Source organism: Malania oleifera, chromosome 1 (genome assembly GCF_029873635.1).
Source record: "Malania oleifera isolate guangnan ecotype guangnan chromosome 1, ASM2987363v1, whole genome shotgun sequence".
NCBI lineage: Eukaryota > Viridiplantae > Streptophyta > Magnoliopsida > Santalales > Ximeniaceae > Malania > Malania oleifera.
In genome coordinates, this window is record NC_080417.1 from 49,931,957 (window position 1) to 49,949,420 (window position 17,464).

At 38.5% G+C, this 17,464-nt stretch overlaps 1 protein-coding gene across 3 annotated transcripts in view; it reads left to right on the forward strand.

Annotated features, from left to right (window-relative positions):
* Positions 1–17,142, forward strand: part of LOC131167048 (protein FREE1-like) — a 33,177-nt gene extending 16,035 nt beyond the window's left edge. For 2 of the 3 annotated variants that reach the window (XM_058125818.1, XM_058125807.1), the window contains exons 3-11: positions 6,812–6,898; positions 7,002–7,133; positions 10,826–10,957; positions 12,202–12,267; positions 12,377–12,487; positions 13,564–13,656; positions 16,044–16,077; positions 16,321–16,391; positions 16,594–16,896. In XM_058125818.1, coding sequence (XP_057981801.1) covers positions 6,812–6,898; positions 7,002–7,133; positions 10,826–10,957; positions 12,202–12,267; positions 12,377–12,487; positions 13,564–13,656; positions 16,044–16,077; positions 16,321–16,391; positions 16,594–16,671 — 804 coding nt within the window. In that variant the 3' untranslated portion in view covers positions 16,672–16,896. Of the gene's footprint in view, positions 1–6,811; positions 6,899–7,001; positions 7,134–10,825; positions 10,958–12,201; positions 12,268–12,376; positions 12,488–13,563; positions 13,657–16,043; positions 16,078–16,320; positions 16,392–16,593 lie in introns of all 3 variants that reach the window. The other variant, XR_009139976.1, reaches the window with a different exon arrangement.
* The last annotated feature ends 322 nt before the right edge of the window (positions 17,143–17,464 follow it).

Sequence of the window (17,464 nt, forward strand, 5' to 3'; positions counted from 1 at the left end):
CCTCCTCCAATATAGTTCTTTGGATCTCGGTATCCGCAGGAACACATAGCCTAGTACGGAACCATAGGGCTTCATCATCTGATATGCTGAACTCCTCTCCTTGAGCATCCCGCACTCTAGCCATAACCTCTGCCAACTCTGCGTCATCACACTGAGCTGCTTTAATTTTCTCATATAGTCTAGGCTGTACAACCAGATTGGCAACAAATGCCTGAGGACTATCTTCTACTAATTCCATGCTAAGTCTCTCCAAATCCATTAGGATCGGATGCTGAATCTCCATGGCTGCCAGTGCTGGTCCCATTGATTTCCTGCTCAGAGCATCTGCTACCACATTTGCTTTCCCTAGGTGGTAACTAATAGTGCAGTCATAATTTTTAAGAAGTTCTAGCCATCTTTTTTGCCTCATATTCAATTCTTTTTGGGTGAAAAAGTATTTCAAACTCTTGTGATCCGTGAAGATCTCGCATTTTCCACCATATAGATAATGCCTCCAAATTTTAAGAGCGTACACCACTGCGGCCAACTTTAGATCATGCACAGGATAGTTTTTCTCATATTCTTTAAGCTGTCTAGAAGCATATGCAATGACCCTGCCATGCTGCATTAGTACGCACCCGAGTCCCTTCAGGGACGCATCACTATATATCACAAACCCGTCCTCCCCTGATGGGATAGCCAACACTAGGGCTGTAATCAACTTTTGTTTCAACTCTTGAAAGCTCTGCTCACAGTCATCAATCTATTCAAACCTCACATTTTTCCTTGTGAGTCGCGTCAACGGACCTGACAAACTGGAGAAACCATCCACAAAATGCCGATAATAACCTGTTAAACCCAGAAAACTCCTAACCTCTTGAACATTTCCTGGCCTTACCCAATTCACTACTGCCTCTATCTTACTCGAGTCAATAGATACACCTGTCTTAGAGATTACATGGCCGAGAAAAGAAACCTGCCTCAGCAAGAATTCACATTTCTTAAATTTCGCATACAACTTCCTCTCTCTTAATGTCTGCAATACCAGCCTCAAATGATGCTCGTGCTCCTCAAAGTTTCTTGAGTAGACCAGTATATCATCAATAAATACAACTACGAACTTGTCCAAGTATTGATGGAACACTCGATTCATTAAATCCATAAACACCGTTGGTGCGTTAGTCAATCCAAATGGCATCACTAGGAACTCGTACTGCCCATATCTTATTCGAAACCCCGTTTTTGAGATGTCTTTTGCCCTCACTTTCACTTGATGATACCCAGACCGTAGGTCAATTTTAGAATAAACCTGGGTCCCTTGGAGCTGATCAAACAAATTGTCGATCCTGGGAAGAGAATATTTATTCTTAACTATCAGTCTCCCTGTAATCTATACACATTCTCATGGTCCCATCTTTTATCTTCACAAATAAAACTGACGCTCCCCAGGGCGACACGCTGGGCCGGATGAATCCTTTATCCAACAATTCTTGCAATTGATTCTTCAATTCTTTTAACTCGAATGGGGCCATCTGATAAGGAGCTTTAGATACTGGTGCTTACCCCTGCAGAAGATCCACTGTAAACTCAACTTCACGATCTGGTGGCAAATCAGGTAATTCCTCTGGGAATACGTCTGAAAATTCTCTGACCACAGGAATATCAGCTTGTTTTAATTCTTCTTTTGACAATTCCTTAATGTAAGCAACAAATCCCTGGCAGCCTTCTTGAATCAGTTTTCTCACCTGAATAGCCGATACAAGCTATAGGGAAGAACGAACCCGTGAACCAAGAAATCTGTATTATGGCTCGCCTAAGAGCTCTGAAAATCACTTCTTTCAAATGACAATCAATACTAGCATGATTAACTGCCAACCAATCCATACCCAGAATTATGTCAAACCCCTTCATATCTAATATCACCAAATCAATTGGTAACATCTTTCCCTGTATAGTCACTGGAAAATCCCTGAGTACCCTCCTACATCTCACCACTGACCCAGTCGGCGTAGCTATAGCTAACCCAATATTCAACAACTCTATCTCATACCCCATTAACTTAGCATATACCGATGAAATAAAAGAGTGGGTGACACCTGTATCAAATAAAACAATAGCTGTATATGAGAAAATAGTAAGGGTACCTGTACCTACGTCTCCAGTTGCATCGGCATCATCCGACGTTAATGCGTACGCTCTCGCCAGTGCAGTGTTCCTTTGCTGTTTTCCACGGGGCGCCTGATAACCACCTTGGTATGGTCTGGATCTGGTGCCTAAGTTGGTAATCCCTGACACGACCAAGATCTATGCCCGGGTCTCCCACAATGGTAGCAGACGTCCTCTCCCATTCTGCATTCACCTGGATGTCTACGACCACATCTAGGACAGGTAAGAACCGTCCATCCACCCTGAAAAGCACCATGGCCCGACATCCATCCCTGATCACCTCCATTGCGATCTCCTCTCTATGGCCCTCGGTTAGAGCTCGCCTGTAAATCCTGAGGTGCGGACCCCTTCCTCTGACCCTGAGTTTCAGCACCTCTCTGCATACCACTCTCAATAATAGCAGCTCTATCCACCACCTCTGAAAACGTCTGAGCCCGAAAGCTAATAACTTGCTCAAATAAGCTCTGTTTCAGACCTTCTTTAAACTTCCTTGCCTTTTTCTCCTCGTCTGGTGCCAAATGTGGGGCGAAACGGTACAACTCAAGAAATCGCGCAGCATACTGTATCACTGTCATCAACCCCTGAGTTAGATGCAAAAATCTGCTGCCTTTGCGCTTTGAACGATAGTAGGAAAATATCGCTTGAAGAATAATTCCTTGAACCGACTCCATGACACTGGCACTGGATCTGGCCCCTGCTCCTCAATCAGCCACTTTATGCTCGTCTGTACATGCCAGTACTGCTAAAATATATTCTACGTCCTTAACCCAATTCTCAGCTACAATCGGGTCAGGTCCTCTAGCAAAAGAAGGAGGTTTCATTCGCGTAAACTGCTCGATCGTGCAGCTACGCTCTCCTCCGCTCCTAGCCATCTCAGCCATCACCTGCTAGGCGACGCTACGTAATACGGCATCTGTATCTCCACCTCCCATACTGGAGGGTCTTGATCTGTCACGTCTAGTATCTGTACCACTGCTACCCGAATTCATCCTGAAAATACAAAGAATACTATTTTAGAATCCTATTTCCCGCACAGATCTAATTTATCTTATTCAACTAAAATCTCAGTTTCTCTATTAGCAACTTCCCTGTTCTTACCCCAAAATCCAATCCTGCAACCTAAACACATGACTCGTTGATAGTTTATTACGGTTTTCTTGAAATCGTCACCCCAGGAAAAGTACAGAAATCACCACGAAAATCCTGTATTCAGACCACAGAACAAATCCTCAAATTCTTTTCCTATATTCTGGTATTGTATTCGCTGCATTCTAGAGTCTACAGAATCTAGTAACCTAGGTTCTGATACCAAATTGTAACGACTTGCTATTTCTTTAATATTTTTTTTAATATTCATATACGCAAATATTCTCTGTTTGTAATACTACTGATAATTTCTCAAGCTCAAAGGAGCACTGAAGAAACTCTATGCACCATACATATCTAAGCAGCAGTATACAAAAACTGGGAACTACTATATACAATTCTAGAAAACTACCATGTTCTAAAATTTATTTACAATACAAAAATACCCAGTGACGTCACTATAATTTGAAAACTATCCCAAAACATGGGTATCTTATAAACACCTACCCTTCCAGCAAGGGCAGCTCAAAACAACCTCTACCCACGAGCCTGATTTGCTCGCCTAGCTGGTTCTCCTGAAAAATAGAAAGTCACTGGGATGAGTCGACGCTCAGTAAGAGGAAATATGCTATTACTAGTGTGTGGCGGCTGAGTTACACATTTGAAATACTAAAATAATACTGATACTATAATATGAGTAAGCTGATAAACTATATAGAATATATGGAATATAATATAAAACATAGCTGTGTATCTGAGTTTGCTATCTGAAGGTACTGCTAATATAATAGTATAAACTGCTGTTGTGTGATATATTTGTACATAGGAACTTTTGCTATGCTTTGGGATCTATATATCATGATCTATCCCCTCATGATAAGGTTGTGCAGCCCGTAGGCTGGACTTACTCTGGTTGGCCTACCAGGCAAGTCATTCTGAATCTCTAACATCCGCCAATCTGTGTAAATTTAGCCCACTGCAATCACTCCGGCCATCTCTAACCTCTGTCATCGTCTAACCGGTTACCTCAACCCAGCATGTTGGGGAGATTGCAATCTCTCCTCGCACGGTTAGACGGAATCCACATACTATCTAAGTTACGTGGTTGCACGTGTTTGAAATTGCAATGGTACCATGCTCTGCTATATATCTTTGTTTGTAATATCCATAGGGGTCTGAAACTGTGTAATACTATATACATATATAAATATATAATCAACTTGCTGCTTTTATCATGATTTCAAAACAACCATAACACTATAAATTTGAGATGTAATATCTGAAATATTTATCTGAATTATTTGTAATATCTATTTAAAATATCTGAAATATCTGTTTGTAATAACTGGAAATATCTGTCTGTAATAAGTAATAACTGTGATATCTATCTGTAATATTTGTCTGTAATGTCTGTAATATCTGTCCGAAATATCTATATATCTGTCTGAGTGTTATGGTTTAGAAATCATGTTATTCTGAGACATATTGTAAGTCTCATTCATTGCTATAATCTGTAATACTGTAAAATCTACATACTATACTGTAATAAACTCATGCCACACATTTGGGTAATCAAAATCTCATGCTCAATTTCTGTAATTCTGCTGTAAAAATAATATTCATGCTATTCTAGAAAAATAATTTGATCTGTATGCTTATAAATACTCATTCATAATTTTCTGTCATACATATAAAAAATCTCTAGCATAACATATTTCCCTTACCTAAACTCTGGAAAACCCCTATTGTACTCTGGCCTTATATCCGCAGGGTTTCTTGTTTAACATCTTGAAAACATCATCCCCCAGAACAAAATATCAGTATTTCATTGCATACTACATTTCCTATAACTGTGGGAAAGGTAAAAACTTGATAAAATACCTTTCCCTGAGATTGGGATGAATTTCAAGCCATCTCCACCAACGATCAGCTCCGGCAGACTTGCATAGAACTTCGCCAGGAGCGTCGTGGTGGCCTCAAATCTTCAATTCGGTGAGAAATGGAGCTGGGATCGAAGATAGAAGGAGAGGAAGACGTTTTAGAGAGAGAAAGAGAGTTTCTCGTGAGATTTCTTGCTGAAAAATCCGAGTTTCAACGATTTATTGGGCCGGTTTCGTCGACGAGACATGTCATTTTGTCGATGAGTCTTGTAGAAATTTCGTCGACGAACCTGCACCCTCGTCGGCGAGTTTTAGTCTGCCTTAGACCCTCTCTCGGTATCTTCTCGTCGACAAGACGGGTCTTCGTCGACGAGTTCCTGAAGAACCCTCGTTGAAGAAACCCCTGTGTTTGTCGATGAGGCCTGGAGGAATTTCTTGGGTTATTACAATTATAATGTGCAAGAAATTATTGGGTGGATTGATATATCTCACTGTGGCAGGAAAAGTATCATTTGAAGCGGTGTGATGAATTGGTTCATGCAAAAACCAAAGATGATTCATCTAGATGCAGTGTGACAAATTTTGAGGTTAGTGAGAGGAACCGTCAAACTCTTATATGGTCAAGAAGGAACATATGAAGTAGTGGGGCATTGCAATGCTGATTATACTGGTCACTGGTTACCATAACTCATGTTGTTTTACTACTTGGTATGTGTTCAATCTTGTCTTTGGAGCAGTCTTTTGTTGTAGTTAAAATAAAAAAATAACCAATAGTGTCACCATCCACTACTGAGGCAGAGTAGAGGGCAGCAGTGATGGCTGCACCAGAAAGTGCCTGGTTAATGCAACTTATGGAGGATCTTCATCAACCACTTGATTATCTAGTTCAATCACACTGTGATTGTCTATTGACACTTTCAGTTTGTAGAGATCCCTGTATTCCTTGCAAGAACTGAGCATGTAGAGGTGCCTACTTCATCATGGAGAAAATATTACAATGAGAGATTGAGATGAAGCACATTAAAATACAATACAAATTGCAGACTATAAAAGGACTCAGCAGTGTCATATTCAAAGGATTCATGATGCAACTTGGTATGACTTCTAGAACAACATTAAGAGAGAGTAGTCGTTGTTGGAGGGGGGGGGGGGGGAAGTTTTGAGAGAGCACTGGCTTTCTATCTCTCTCAATAAATTTCTCTCTACTACTCTCCAGAAAATTCCTTCCCCTCTTTAGAATTTTCTGTCTCTCTAGAGTACATGCTGCCTTGCTGTGGGAGATTTCTATAAACTTTGAGATTGTTGAGGAAGCAACTTACTACTGCTATAAAAGGACCTTAATGATCCATTGCAGGTGTGTAGGAAAGAAGTGAGTGAGTGCAGGAAGTGCAGGAAACATAGGAAAGAAGGAGGGGTGTGTGTTCAAAAGTGCTGAGAGAGTGAATGTGGATGCTGGGTTTCATATTACAAGTGTGAGTAAGTTTTAAGTATATATGATTGTTAGTTTGGGCTTGTGTGTTTTTGCGTGAATGAATACTAGTGCAGGTGCTGCTCACCAAATTTCATATTTCATTAATAAAGTAGTAGGTTATTCTTATTTATTTAGTTATTTATTTATTTATAGTCCAGCACTTCCCATCCTCAATGAATGTCAGTTTGTTACATCAATCTTATGGCTGGATTTGTAAATTTTGTTCCAGATTGGCTTTAATGGGATTCAAATGCTCGATCCTTCCTCAGGTCGGAAATTGAGAATATATCCACTTGAAACAATCATGAGATGGGAAGTGAGTTGGTTGATTTAGTTTTTCCTAATAAATTGGCCTTAACTCACTTGAAAATAACTTCTGCTGGAATCTCCTTGTGATTTATTACTCCCTCCTTATTTAGGTATTGGATTCGTCTATCTTTGAGTTCTGGGCCAAAAGCTCCATTGATATTGAAGATAAACGCATCAGGCTGCAGTCAAACAACTATACTACAAACATCATTCTGGACACACTTACAGCAGCAACAGTTCAGGTTATGGGATTTTATAGTTATTCAGTCATATGCTTTAATGTTTCTCTTATAGCTATGTTTTTTAATATTCTTCTCTTAAAATGATGCAGCTCCAAAATCTATGAGTGGCCGATGTTGTAGTTAACCTTTTTGCGAACTGAAATTCCAACAACATCTTGCATCTTTTCCGTTTACATTTTTTCTTCCCCCCGCTTTGCAAATTATGAGTTTATTGATAGGCGTCTTTTTCTCAATATCTATTGAAATCAACAACTGAGGATGCTAGTTTTCAGTATGATTTCAATGTTATTCATATTGCAACCTTCAATGACTTCACAAGATGGGACCGTGGGAGACATAGGTATAATATCAGAATATAATAGTTTACAAACAAAGAGAGTCATTTTAAGGTGAATGACATGCAAACGTTGTTATTGTTTGATGTAGAACAGTTGGGGTTTGCAGGGAAAGATAGAAGGAAGGAGTGACAAGGGGAAAGATATGTTTAAGAGCTCCAATCAAATTCACAACTGTCTTTGCATGATATCCTTTGACTAATTAATAAGAAAGACTAAAATAAAGGAAATTACAAATAAACCCCTAAAAGACACATTTATTACAAATAAACCCCAAATACACGTAAGCCTATTACAAATTAAGCTAAACACATATCTTAACTACTGATTAACTGAACACATTTGGGTTTAGGACCCAAAAATCCCTTTACACTATTCTTTGAAATCATTCTCCAAATTAGATCAAAATGATTCATTTAATATCCCGCTTCCCATCATTCCTTCTTGCTGAAAAGAACTCGAGGGAGTTGGGGGAAGCACCAAGGAGTCCATCTATGAAAGGAGTCATACTGCTGCACAAGAAAGGAAGCAGTGCATTTCATTTTGGCTTGTGGATGAGCTCAAGAGGGCATCAACTTATGCCTCTTCTTGCCAATGGAGAAGGTATATTAATTTTCATCAGCAACATTCTTAACCCTCCTATCAAGAACCATGAACCTCTCGAAAAGGAATGTGGCAAATCTTGAGAGGAAGGATATCGCATTGCAGTCTCCACAACAGAACTAATGCTGAAGGTAAGCAAGCAACAATCATTGACCTTCAAGTTGGTATCATTCATCCAAGCAACCTTATATGGATCAAAATTTGGTTTAATCTTTAAGTTCCAAGCAACCTTATATGGATCACAATGTGGTTTAATCTTTAGGTTCAACTTCCTGACAATTTCTTCAGAAACTACATTTATAAAACTGCTGGTTTGTCTCCAATCTTCAATCCTTCAGCCTTGTGGGAACAGAGGATAGGTTGAGGTACTACTCAATTTCCCATGTTGTTATCTTCATCTATGTCACTTGGGGACTTTTGTCTCAACATCAATCATTTGGATGACATCATCATCATCATCTTCTTTTACTGCAATTGCCATGAGTTGGTTAGGACATTGTGCAGCTTGATGCCCAAGATTCCCTTAACATTCGAAACACTTAATTTCTGGTGGGACCTTAGAAAAGAACATTCAAGAGTTACTGAGGAATAGTAGTCTAAACCCCTTTACCAACTGCTCAACTGATTTCTTGCACAACTCCACTAATCTTCTTCTCAAACCAAAGGGTTGATGTTGTAGGAGGTTATACCTGTGTATCGTCTTCTTTCTGAATAGCAACCTGCACAGCATCTTCAATCATAACGAGATGATATGCAGAAAGCTTGAAGATAGCTGGCTACAACCTTTTCCTGTACAGCCTCTCTCCAATTTGTGTTGACATGAGTGACCAAATTATAGAACCTACTACTTCTGCCATTGTCTTGTCTTCCTGCTTCAAATTAAAAAAAATTGCAGATGAAGACACTGTTGGTAGTTGGGAGGTGCAAATTACAGAGAGGAATAGAGGAGAGGAGAGGGGAAGAAGAGGAAGGAAGAAGGAGGGGGAAAAGAGAGGGAAGGAGATACAAGGGCAAACACACATTTAACATCTCCATTAAACTGTCTTTACATGATATCAACACACTAATTTAGAGGCCCTTAAAAGACACATCTATTACAAAAAAACCCCAAATGCACATAAGCCTACTAGAAATTAAGCTATACGCACATTCTAACTGTAACTGCTAATCAACCAAACATAATCCTTGACCCTGAAATCAGTCTTCTGATTTGATCAAAATAATCCATCCATTTAGCTGCTTCGCATTCTGCATCATTATTCCAACTAACATGGAATAGCATGGTAATGAACATTTCTATAGTGAAATTTGGATACTGTCATTCCTTGTCGATCTCATCTTGTTGGAATAACACCAACTTTTGCATGATAACTGCCTTGGAATGTGCACCTGTACTAAACAATTGCTATTCCATTCCACAAACCAAACATAACATTATAGATTGAACTTCTTGTTCACACCGAGAGATAATGGTATCTATTAAAGTGGTGAGACACCTATGAAGCATACTGTGATTGCAGAATCATTTGTTGAGCTCAATGTTTTGGTTTGAATGGTTTGGAGTTTGATAGTTGATTATCCAAGAACACGTGCCTGTAATATTCATGTTGTGGGAGTTTTCCGCTTTTAATATTCCTATTGAGTTGTTTAAAATGACCTAAAAAAGTAGCAGACTGTAAAGTGTTAATTTTTATTTTCACAATTTAGTGATTGATGATTTAACGCATGAGGAATATTCCTTTATTCTGGTAAGTCAGTTTGTCCAATTTCTATTTGGTAGGGTCAGAGAAATAAGCAGTCTGCGAGGATGGATATTTATTTGACTTGTACGAATGCTGTTTTTGGGATGAATGATTCCCTGGATGAAGTTTCAAGTTGAAACAACTACATATCTTTTGTTGAAATTGTTGGGGAATCAACTTAATTGTGAGGTTAGAGTAGGATCATCAATCCTTTTGTTTCTTGTGGCAACTGTGAGTGGTCATGTTGTTAAACTGTGGCAGCATGTTTTAGATCTCAATGTGGATGGCAGAAACAGTTTTTAACTTGAACAGTTATCTTTTATCACTTTTCTATAGGCTGACATACAAGGTTTTTCAATTTGAAGTGCTAACCTCGTCAATGCCATAGGATGCTCGAGATATGTCATGCTTTTGGAACATTATGGTCTAAACATTCATATGCAGCTGATAATGACAAATTTATGATGTCTTTGATAGTAATATTTGTCAGTTTTCTAGTTGTTTCTTCATGGCTTCATCTGCATGCTGGGTTTCTAGTTTTCTGATTGGTCTCTTCCCCCGCACCCCCACTCCTCCCTGTGGAATAAGCAAAATTTTTATTAGTTTTTTGGTTTCTTTATTTGCACAATATTGGTTGCCAATATGTACTGAAAAACTGTGATTTGTTGTAGTGAATGTCAAATTTTTTTTCTTTTTTTAAAAAACGAAAAGGTAGTGATAAATTCTTGCTCTGTAGTTTCCTTTGATTAAATTATGAACTTGTGAAATTGTATTCCTTCTACTGTTTTTGTTTCGTTTTTATTATTTTGTTGATGGTCATACTTCTATGGAGCATGGTCAAAGAAGGGCGTCCATGTCTAATTCAAGTGAGGTGTCTAACAAGGCTTTTGAAAATAATGAATCGCACAGGAACAAGGACAAATTGGTTGTCATGTCTGACATGGATGCACTGTGTATATCTATAACCTGACATGTTTTAGGTTTTGAAACTAGTATCCTTTTTGGGAAGCAGGTCAAGGAGATAGGTGGAAGGGATGAACCTTCAGACTCTTTCAAGGTCTCTGAGCAATTGTCAGAGAAGAAGAAAGGCTTTGCTGATTGGATAAACCTGATGAAACCTAGCAATGAGGAGAAAGATCACTGGGTATGTATTTGTTTTGCAACTAATATTTAGCTACTGGAGTTTAGGATTTCCAAGGTCATTTAATTTATTGCTTCACTTGAGTTGTTCCCCAGATAGCTATAAAAATTTCATTGATTTATTAATTTCATACCCGAAACTGATACAGCCAAGTGATTTTAGAATACACATTGCAAGTGTGTGGGGGTGTGTGTCTCTGCTTACCTTTTCTTTATTTTGTTTTTTCTGCTTTGCTGTGAAGTAGCTAGGGCATATATTTTTTCAATTTTGCATTGTCTAAGCATCGTAATTCTTCAACTATAAGAATCATTTCCCTCTTCTGATGGGCTTGAACTTGAATTGAAACTTTGAAAGTCAGTATATGTATGCGATGCGTGCACATGCATACACAAGCGTGCTGGAGGACTCCAGCACACATTTACACTCTTAGAAGCAAATTTTAGTGACATATACTGGTATGTGGCATGTTGCCTATTCACAGGAAGCAATTGTGTTTAATATTAAAAGCTAATAAGAGTTATGTTGTAATAGAGTACAAATAACATATTTTATGTGTTATTGAACAAATATGAGTTGCTAGTTATGATGATTGCTTAGCCATCCAATGCATATATTGAAGTGTGCATTTGGTGTTATCAGCTCGTGTTTTGTCAGTTGACTTTCATTATTTTAGTATGACTTACTGACTTTTATAGATGTTGCACATCCGTCTTCTTTCCCCTATTCTTTTTATGACTAAGATGTAACAAACTGTGATAGACCTAATTAAGGTTATGGAGACTGATTTCAAACTTTTCTGAGCCTGTAAATCTTGACTTGGGAGGCTTGATGTTATAGCTTAATAAAGCTTTGTTGGAAATGCAGTTCCTATTCTATTATGACATTTGGTTCTCTTGTAAGTGATAAGAAATGGAATTTTGTAAAGCAGATGGCATTCCCCATAGCTACTGGCCACCATTGCCTCACAAAGTTGGTTTTCAAAAAATTGTTGAATTTGAAACTTGACAAATGTTACAAACATAAATCTAGCCAGGTAAATGTTGAAGTTTCATGTTTTAACAATTAGCTTAATTGTGCTGCTGGCTTGTGCAATTGTTAGACTTCTTTATTTTTTAATGGGGTTATATCCTGCTTTTACATCTTGGATTTTGATTAGTGATTATATTATTGTTTTTGAAGGACTATTCATTTTGAATGGTCAAACTTTGAGCTTATTGATAAGTTTTTCTTCCATTATATTTTCATAGGTTCCTGATGAAGTAGTTACCAAGTGTATGGCTTGTAGCACAGAATTTGGGGCTTTTGTGCGTAAGGTTTGAGTTTTTATTAATTATTTTTTCATGGAATGTTCGTGGTCAAATTGGCTTGAACAAAGACACTTTTGGATATTTTGATTGGTGATTCTCATTTTCCCGACTACAGCATCATTGCAGGAACTGTGGAGAAATTTTCTGTGACAAGTGTACCCAAGGTCGAGTTGCACTCACTGCAGATGAGCTAGCTGAACCAGTTCGAGTTTGTGACCAGTGCATGGTATGCAATTGTTCATGCATTATTCTTTCACAATTTTTTTTTCTATTTTTTCAATTATGTTAGAGGAGTTAATTCATAAATTTAAGTGGTGTTGAGAATTATTAATGTGGGTCATCTATTCAGGTTCCATTTGGTGACTTCTATATGTCTATGAAAAAAATGAAAACTTTCCTTGAATTGGGGGCTATTGATGGCGGTGCTGTATATTATTCATTAACGGGGTCCTAGGAGCTCCTTCACTTCCTTGCCTTTCGCTCTTCTGCTGCCTATATCTTCTTTTGTTTTTTTTTGCTCCCGTCTTCTTAATAGAAATTGTGAGAAGTTAATGAGGATAAAAAAGAGAAGACACGGTAGGAGCTCCACAACCGCAAAAGTGAGAAAACCACCATAAGTCTTCTACCTAACCAACATGTTGTCCCGGACATCACTTTGGTCATGTCTGTCTCCACTACCTCCATGCTCCAACATTTACCACTTCCAATGCCCCGTTGCTGTTGTATTAACTACCACCATTGCTGTCACATGATTCACATCCATGCCATTATGTTCAATACTTCACTACCGTCATTGTCACTGCAGTGGCAACCATCACAATTTTACTGCCTGTGGCAACCTTATGATGAACTTTGGTACTTCACCACCACTTTAAGGGACTTCTGGTAAAATTAAGTGGTTAGTCTGAATCAAGTTTTGATTGGTGAACTGATTCAGAGACTGAAAATTTTAAATTGTTTGGTAAACAACTAAATTTTAGTTATTGCCACTGTTTTTTCGCCTTGAAGAAATTTAGACGTGTTATTAATTTGCTATGGTGAGGACAGCACATGGATGGCTATCTATGCATTATTACTTCATTCAGTACTCAGTTGATAAGTTTTAATTTTGCTCAGCTGTGGTTTACAGCTATCTATTTTAAAAACCCTTTTTTTATGCATATTATTTATGCCATTTGCTCCTTTGGCATTTGAGTTGGTTTGAAATTTGCATGATTCTTATAAAATTAGGGAGTTCTGTTGCCCTTCTCTTTATTGATCTGTATGAATGCTCTTGTTCTTTGTCTAATGCTCTTTTTACAGGCTGAAGTTACTCAAAGGCTAAGTAATTCAAGGGAAGCGTCTGGAAAATTTTCTGGATTGCCGAGCCACAAAGATCTTGCAAAAAAGCTTCAGGTAACCTTTAATGTGCACAGTGAGCATCTCATATTTAATTAATTTATTTTGATTGGCAATTTGTTCTATATAGTTTGTTTTTACACTTTTAGGGAATGATATTTCATGGAGATGCTGGATTCTTAATATGGGGATTTATTGTTCATAAGAATAAGGGATTTACTGTTCATAAGAATAAGCTGGAAACTTTATCTTGCATTTATAAATTTGTCAATTATACCCTTCAAAGTTCAAACATATTAATTCAATGTGTGTCCTGCATCTTTTTTCCCTGTGGTGGAACATAAGTATTAGCTTTTATGGCTTCCAAGTCTGCAATTTGTCAAATTAGTGTCCAGCTTTTGATTTATGACTATATTTTGGTGTTCTGTCTGCACTCAAGTTCCCTCTCTCTCTCTCTCTCTCAAGCATGTAAACAGGTGGATCTGGAGCAGATGGCCATTAACATCCTGAACCCGCCTAACTGCACCCCCCCCCCTCCCCCCTTTTTACTGCCTAGAGCCTGTTTCAGGGAAACGTTTGTATGCCATCCCTGAATTATTTAAAGCCTTGCCTCCTGCTTGGGCTCTACTACCCCAACAGTGATCCAATACCCCCATCTCTCTCATTCAATTTTTTTTTGTTTTTTAAAAAATAAAATTTCTCACTGCATCAACCAAAATAAACACAACTCACATTCTGTTTTCATTGAGAAATCTTTTTTATAATCATATTCCCCAACTCCTTTAAAACCATTACTGTGGCATTTACGTTAATCAAGAGTCCAACAATTAGAAACGTAAGGAAAAAAAAAAAGAGTAATCCAAATCATTTTGCTCTGTGTGCAAGGAGGTGCAAGTGTAAACAATCAACAGTCTAAATGCTGTGTGTCAATCCACTAATACAAGGATTTTTTTACCGCCGAAGTTTTTTGTTCATGATACATATGTTGTGTGTGGTCACTATGAGTGAGAGAGAGACCTGTGATGAAGAGGCTGGGTGATTGCCTGACTGGGGAGTTGTTGGGCTATGGACCGAGAGGACTGCCAGATGGCTCTGACAGTGGGGCTGTGACGGGACTGCAACAGAGCTAAGGGCTCTCAGAATGGGTCTAGGTTGTCTTTGAGATTGCAAGGAAGACGAAAACCTCAAGCTCCTGGCTGCTGCAGTGTGTCCGTGCAGGGGTGATGTTGCTGCACTATGGCTTTATGGTGCCACAATGTTGTGACACTGCAGCTTGTGTGGGCTATGCAATCCCTGAACCTAAACAGCCATAAAGACTAAAGATGAAGCAAACTTAGGGTTTTGTGGGAATGTGTTCCCGAATTCCCAAATCCTGCTTTCCACTTTTGTACCTATTTTTTATTTATATATTTCTTGGTGGTTTGGGCATGAAATAATTGCATTGTGTGTGTGTGTGTGTAAATTGTATACATGTATTTGGGGTGGGGTGAGGTGGGGAAGGAAGATACGGGGCAGGAAAATACAACTCCTATTTAGTTCCCTGAATCTGTCTCCTAGGGATCAGGGTGGAATCTCCACTAACCTGGATCTGTTTACATCCCTACTCTCCCCCTCTCATCAATTGGGAGGCTTGTTGGGCCTGAGATACAGTAAGGGGGAATAGCCCATCCCCATCCCAAAATAGAACCTAAGACTCAATATGGAAGTCCCAAGTCTAGTCACTGGCATGTCCTTTCCTATTGTATTTTGGCTTCTGTATGCAATCAAGTTCTCTCTCTCTCTCTCTCTCTCTATCTCTCTCTCTCTCTCTCTCTCTCTCTCTCTATTCTGTGCCCCTCCCAACTTGTTGTAGTTGGTCAATCTGGTCTCTAGACATGCCTTTTTTTTATTGGTTTCTATTTTTTTTAAAAAAATTTATCTTACAACTCTTATGCCTTTCCTGATTCTGTCTTAAAAAATTAGTTTGTCAGAAGAATTCTCTTTTTTTGGCCTGTCAATCAGTGAGTGGACTGAAAGTTTTCTTCACTATAGCTTGCTTGCCATTTTACAATGTATGGGAAACATCTCCTGCAATCTTCTGTCCCTTCTAAAATTGAAATCAAGATTCCAACTACCTCCACACTTCCTTATAGGTGATTATAGTGGACTGACATTTTTTCCTTTGCCCAGCTGAAACTACTAGTGTGTTTATTTTTGCAACTCCATTCAACCTCAAAAATGTAATCAAGCAATATAGTTTTGTTGTTTTTATCCATAACTCTTCCCCATCCGAGGTGGATGGGATCGTGGCATGTTGCATGGCCTTTGTCCAGTTAGACTAACTGAAGCTATTCAGGGGGTCTGTCTCCCATAGTTTTAAGAATCGAGAGAGAATTCTCTTTTGCAAGAACTACTGATTTAAATTTTACTAATGCTGTTGCCTTGTGCTTGGGGACATGTAACAGGAGATGCTGGACAGAAATCACAAGACATCATCAGGTAGTCATTATCTCTGGATGTCCCTTAATAGTTTTGAGTATACCAGCATTTTGCTAAATTGAAGGATGGAAACAGTACTTATAGGAGTTGGGCTTATGGCAGGGGCTTTTTGTTGTAATATTCATAGCTTCCTCGGTTTCATCCTGGCTCCTGATGCTAGGAATGCACCCTTTGGATGAGGCCAAGGAGATCTTCATCCAAGATGCTCCTTAATCTGATTCCTGTTGAATTTTATGACTGCAGGTTTGACGTCTGACAGATCTATGACGCAGATAAGAGAGGTTGAATGTCCTACTTGTACTGTTCATTTGCAGGTTTGCCATTTTTTATTTGCTGGAGTCTTTCCTGCTCTACTTGTCCCCCTTCCTGTCTGCTGGTGTGGTCCAAAAATGAGAGGCTTTTTTAAGCCTCAACAGTTTGGGGCAACCTATCCTAGTTACAGTTTTGTTCCTTTTTAAAGTTATTTTTTCGGCGGCCTCCACTACATGTAGTACATATATAGCTCTGCTTGTGCAGGTTCAGGTTCCAACCATTGGTTCGAAAACCCTCGAGTGCAGCGTCTGCCAACATCCGTTTCTTGTGAATGCTCATTAGCCTACCACGTTTACAGCAATTCCTTTATCAAAAAATCAAAATCTCTCTCTCTCTGTGCAATAACATTACATAGATTTTATAGCTCATTTCTGAATGTTGTCAGGTAATAGACAACAAGTTCATTTGATATTTCAATTCTTTTTCTCACTGCAGATTGTATAGTTCCTTCTTTAATTTCTATACAAATTTTCAATGACACAGAAACCCCTATATCATTTGAAATCATTTGTCCTCAAGCAAAGATGAATTCCATGAATGAGGGTTTCCTAGTTGCTTTTCAAAGACGTGATGTTGTAGAAACTAGCTAGGAAGAGGAAGCAATACTCGGACACCACCCAGGGGCAGAAGAAAAGAAAACCATGGATTTTGAATTCCAATTGTTGATTACTGATAACTCACTTCAACATGGAACTACAAGATGGATGAATTTATGCTCTGCAAGTCAATTAAAATACGTATATAATTGCTAAATTAATCCCAACCTAACTGAAAAATTCCACAAAAAAGTTTAATGCGAGCATTCTAATGTCCTAAAAATCTAAGCCTAAAATATGTAGGTTGCAGGACAAAACAATTGTGTAGACCATCCAGTTCTCTTAACTACCAAGGGAGGATGTGCCGGTGGTGCTTCTGTTGACAGAGTTAGTATATACTATAGGTGTAGACATCAAGTTTAATGGATAATTATACAATTCACTCACTTTATGTTTGAGAGAAGTTTTGAATTTAAATGTGTGAATTTAAATGAGATATAACATAAAATTATATTAATTTTTATCCGAATATATTCAAA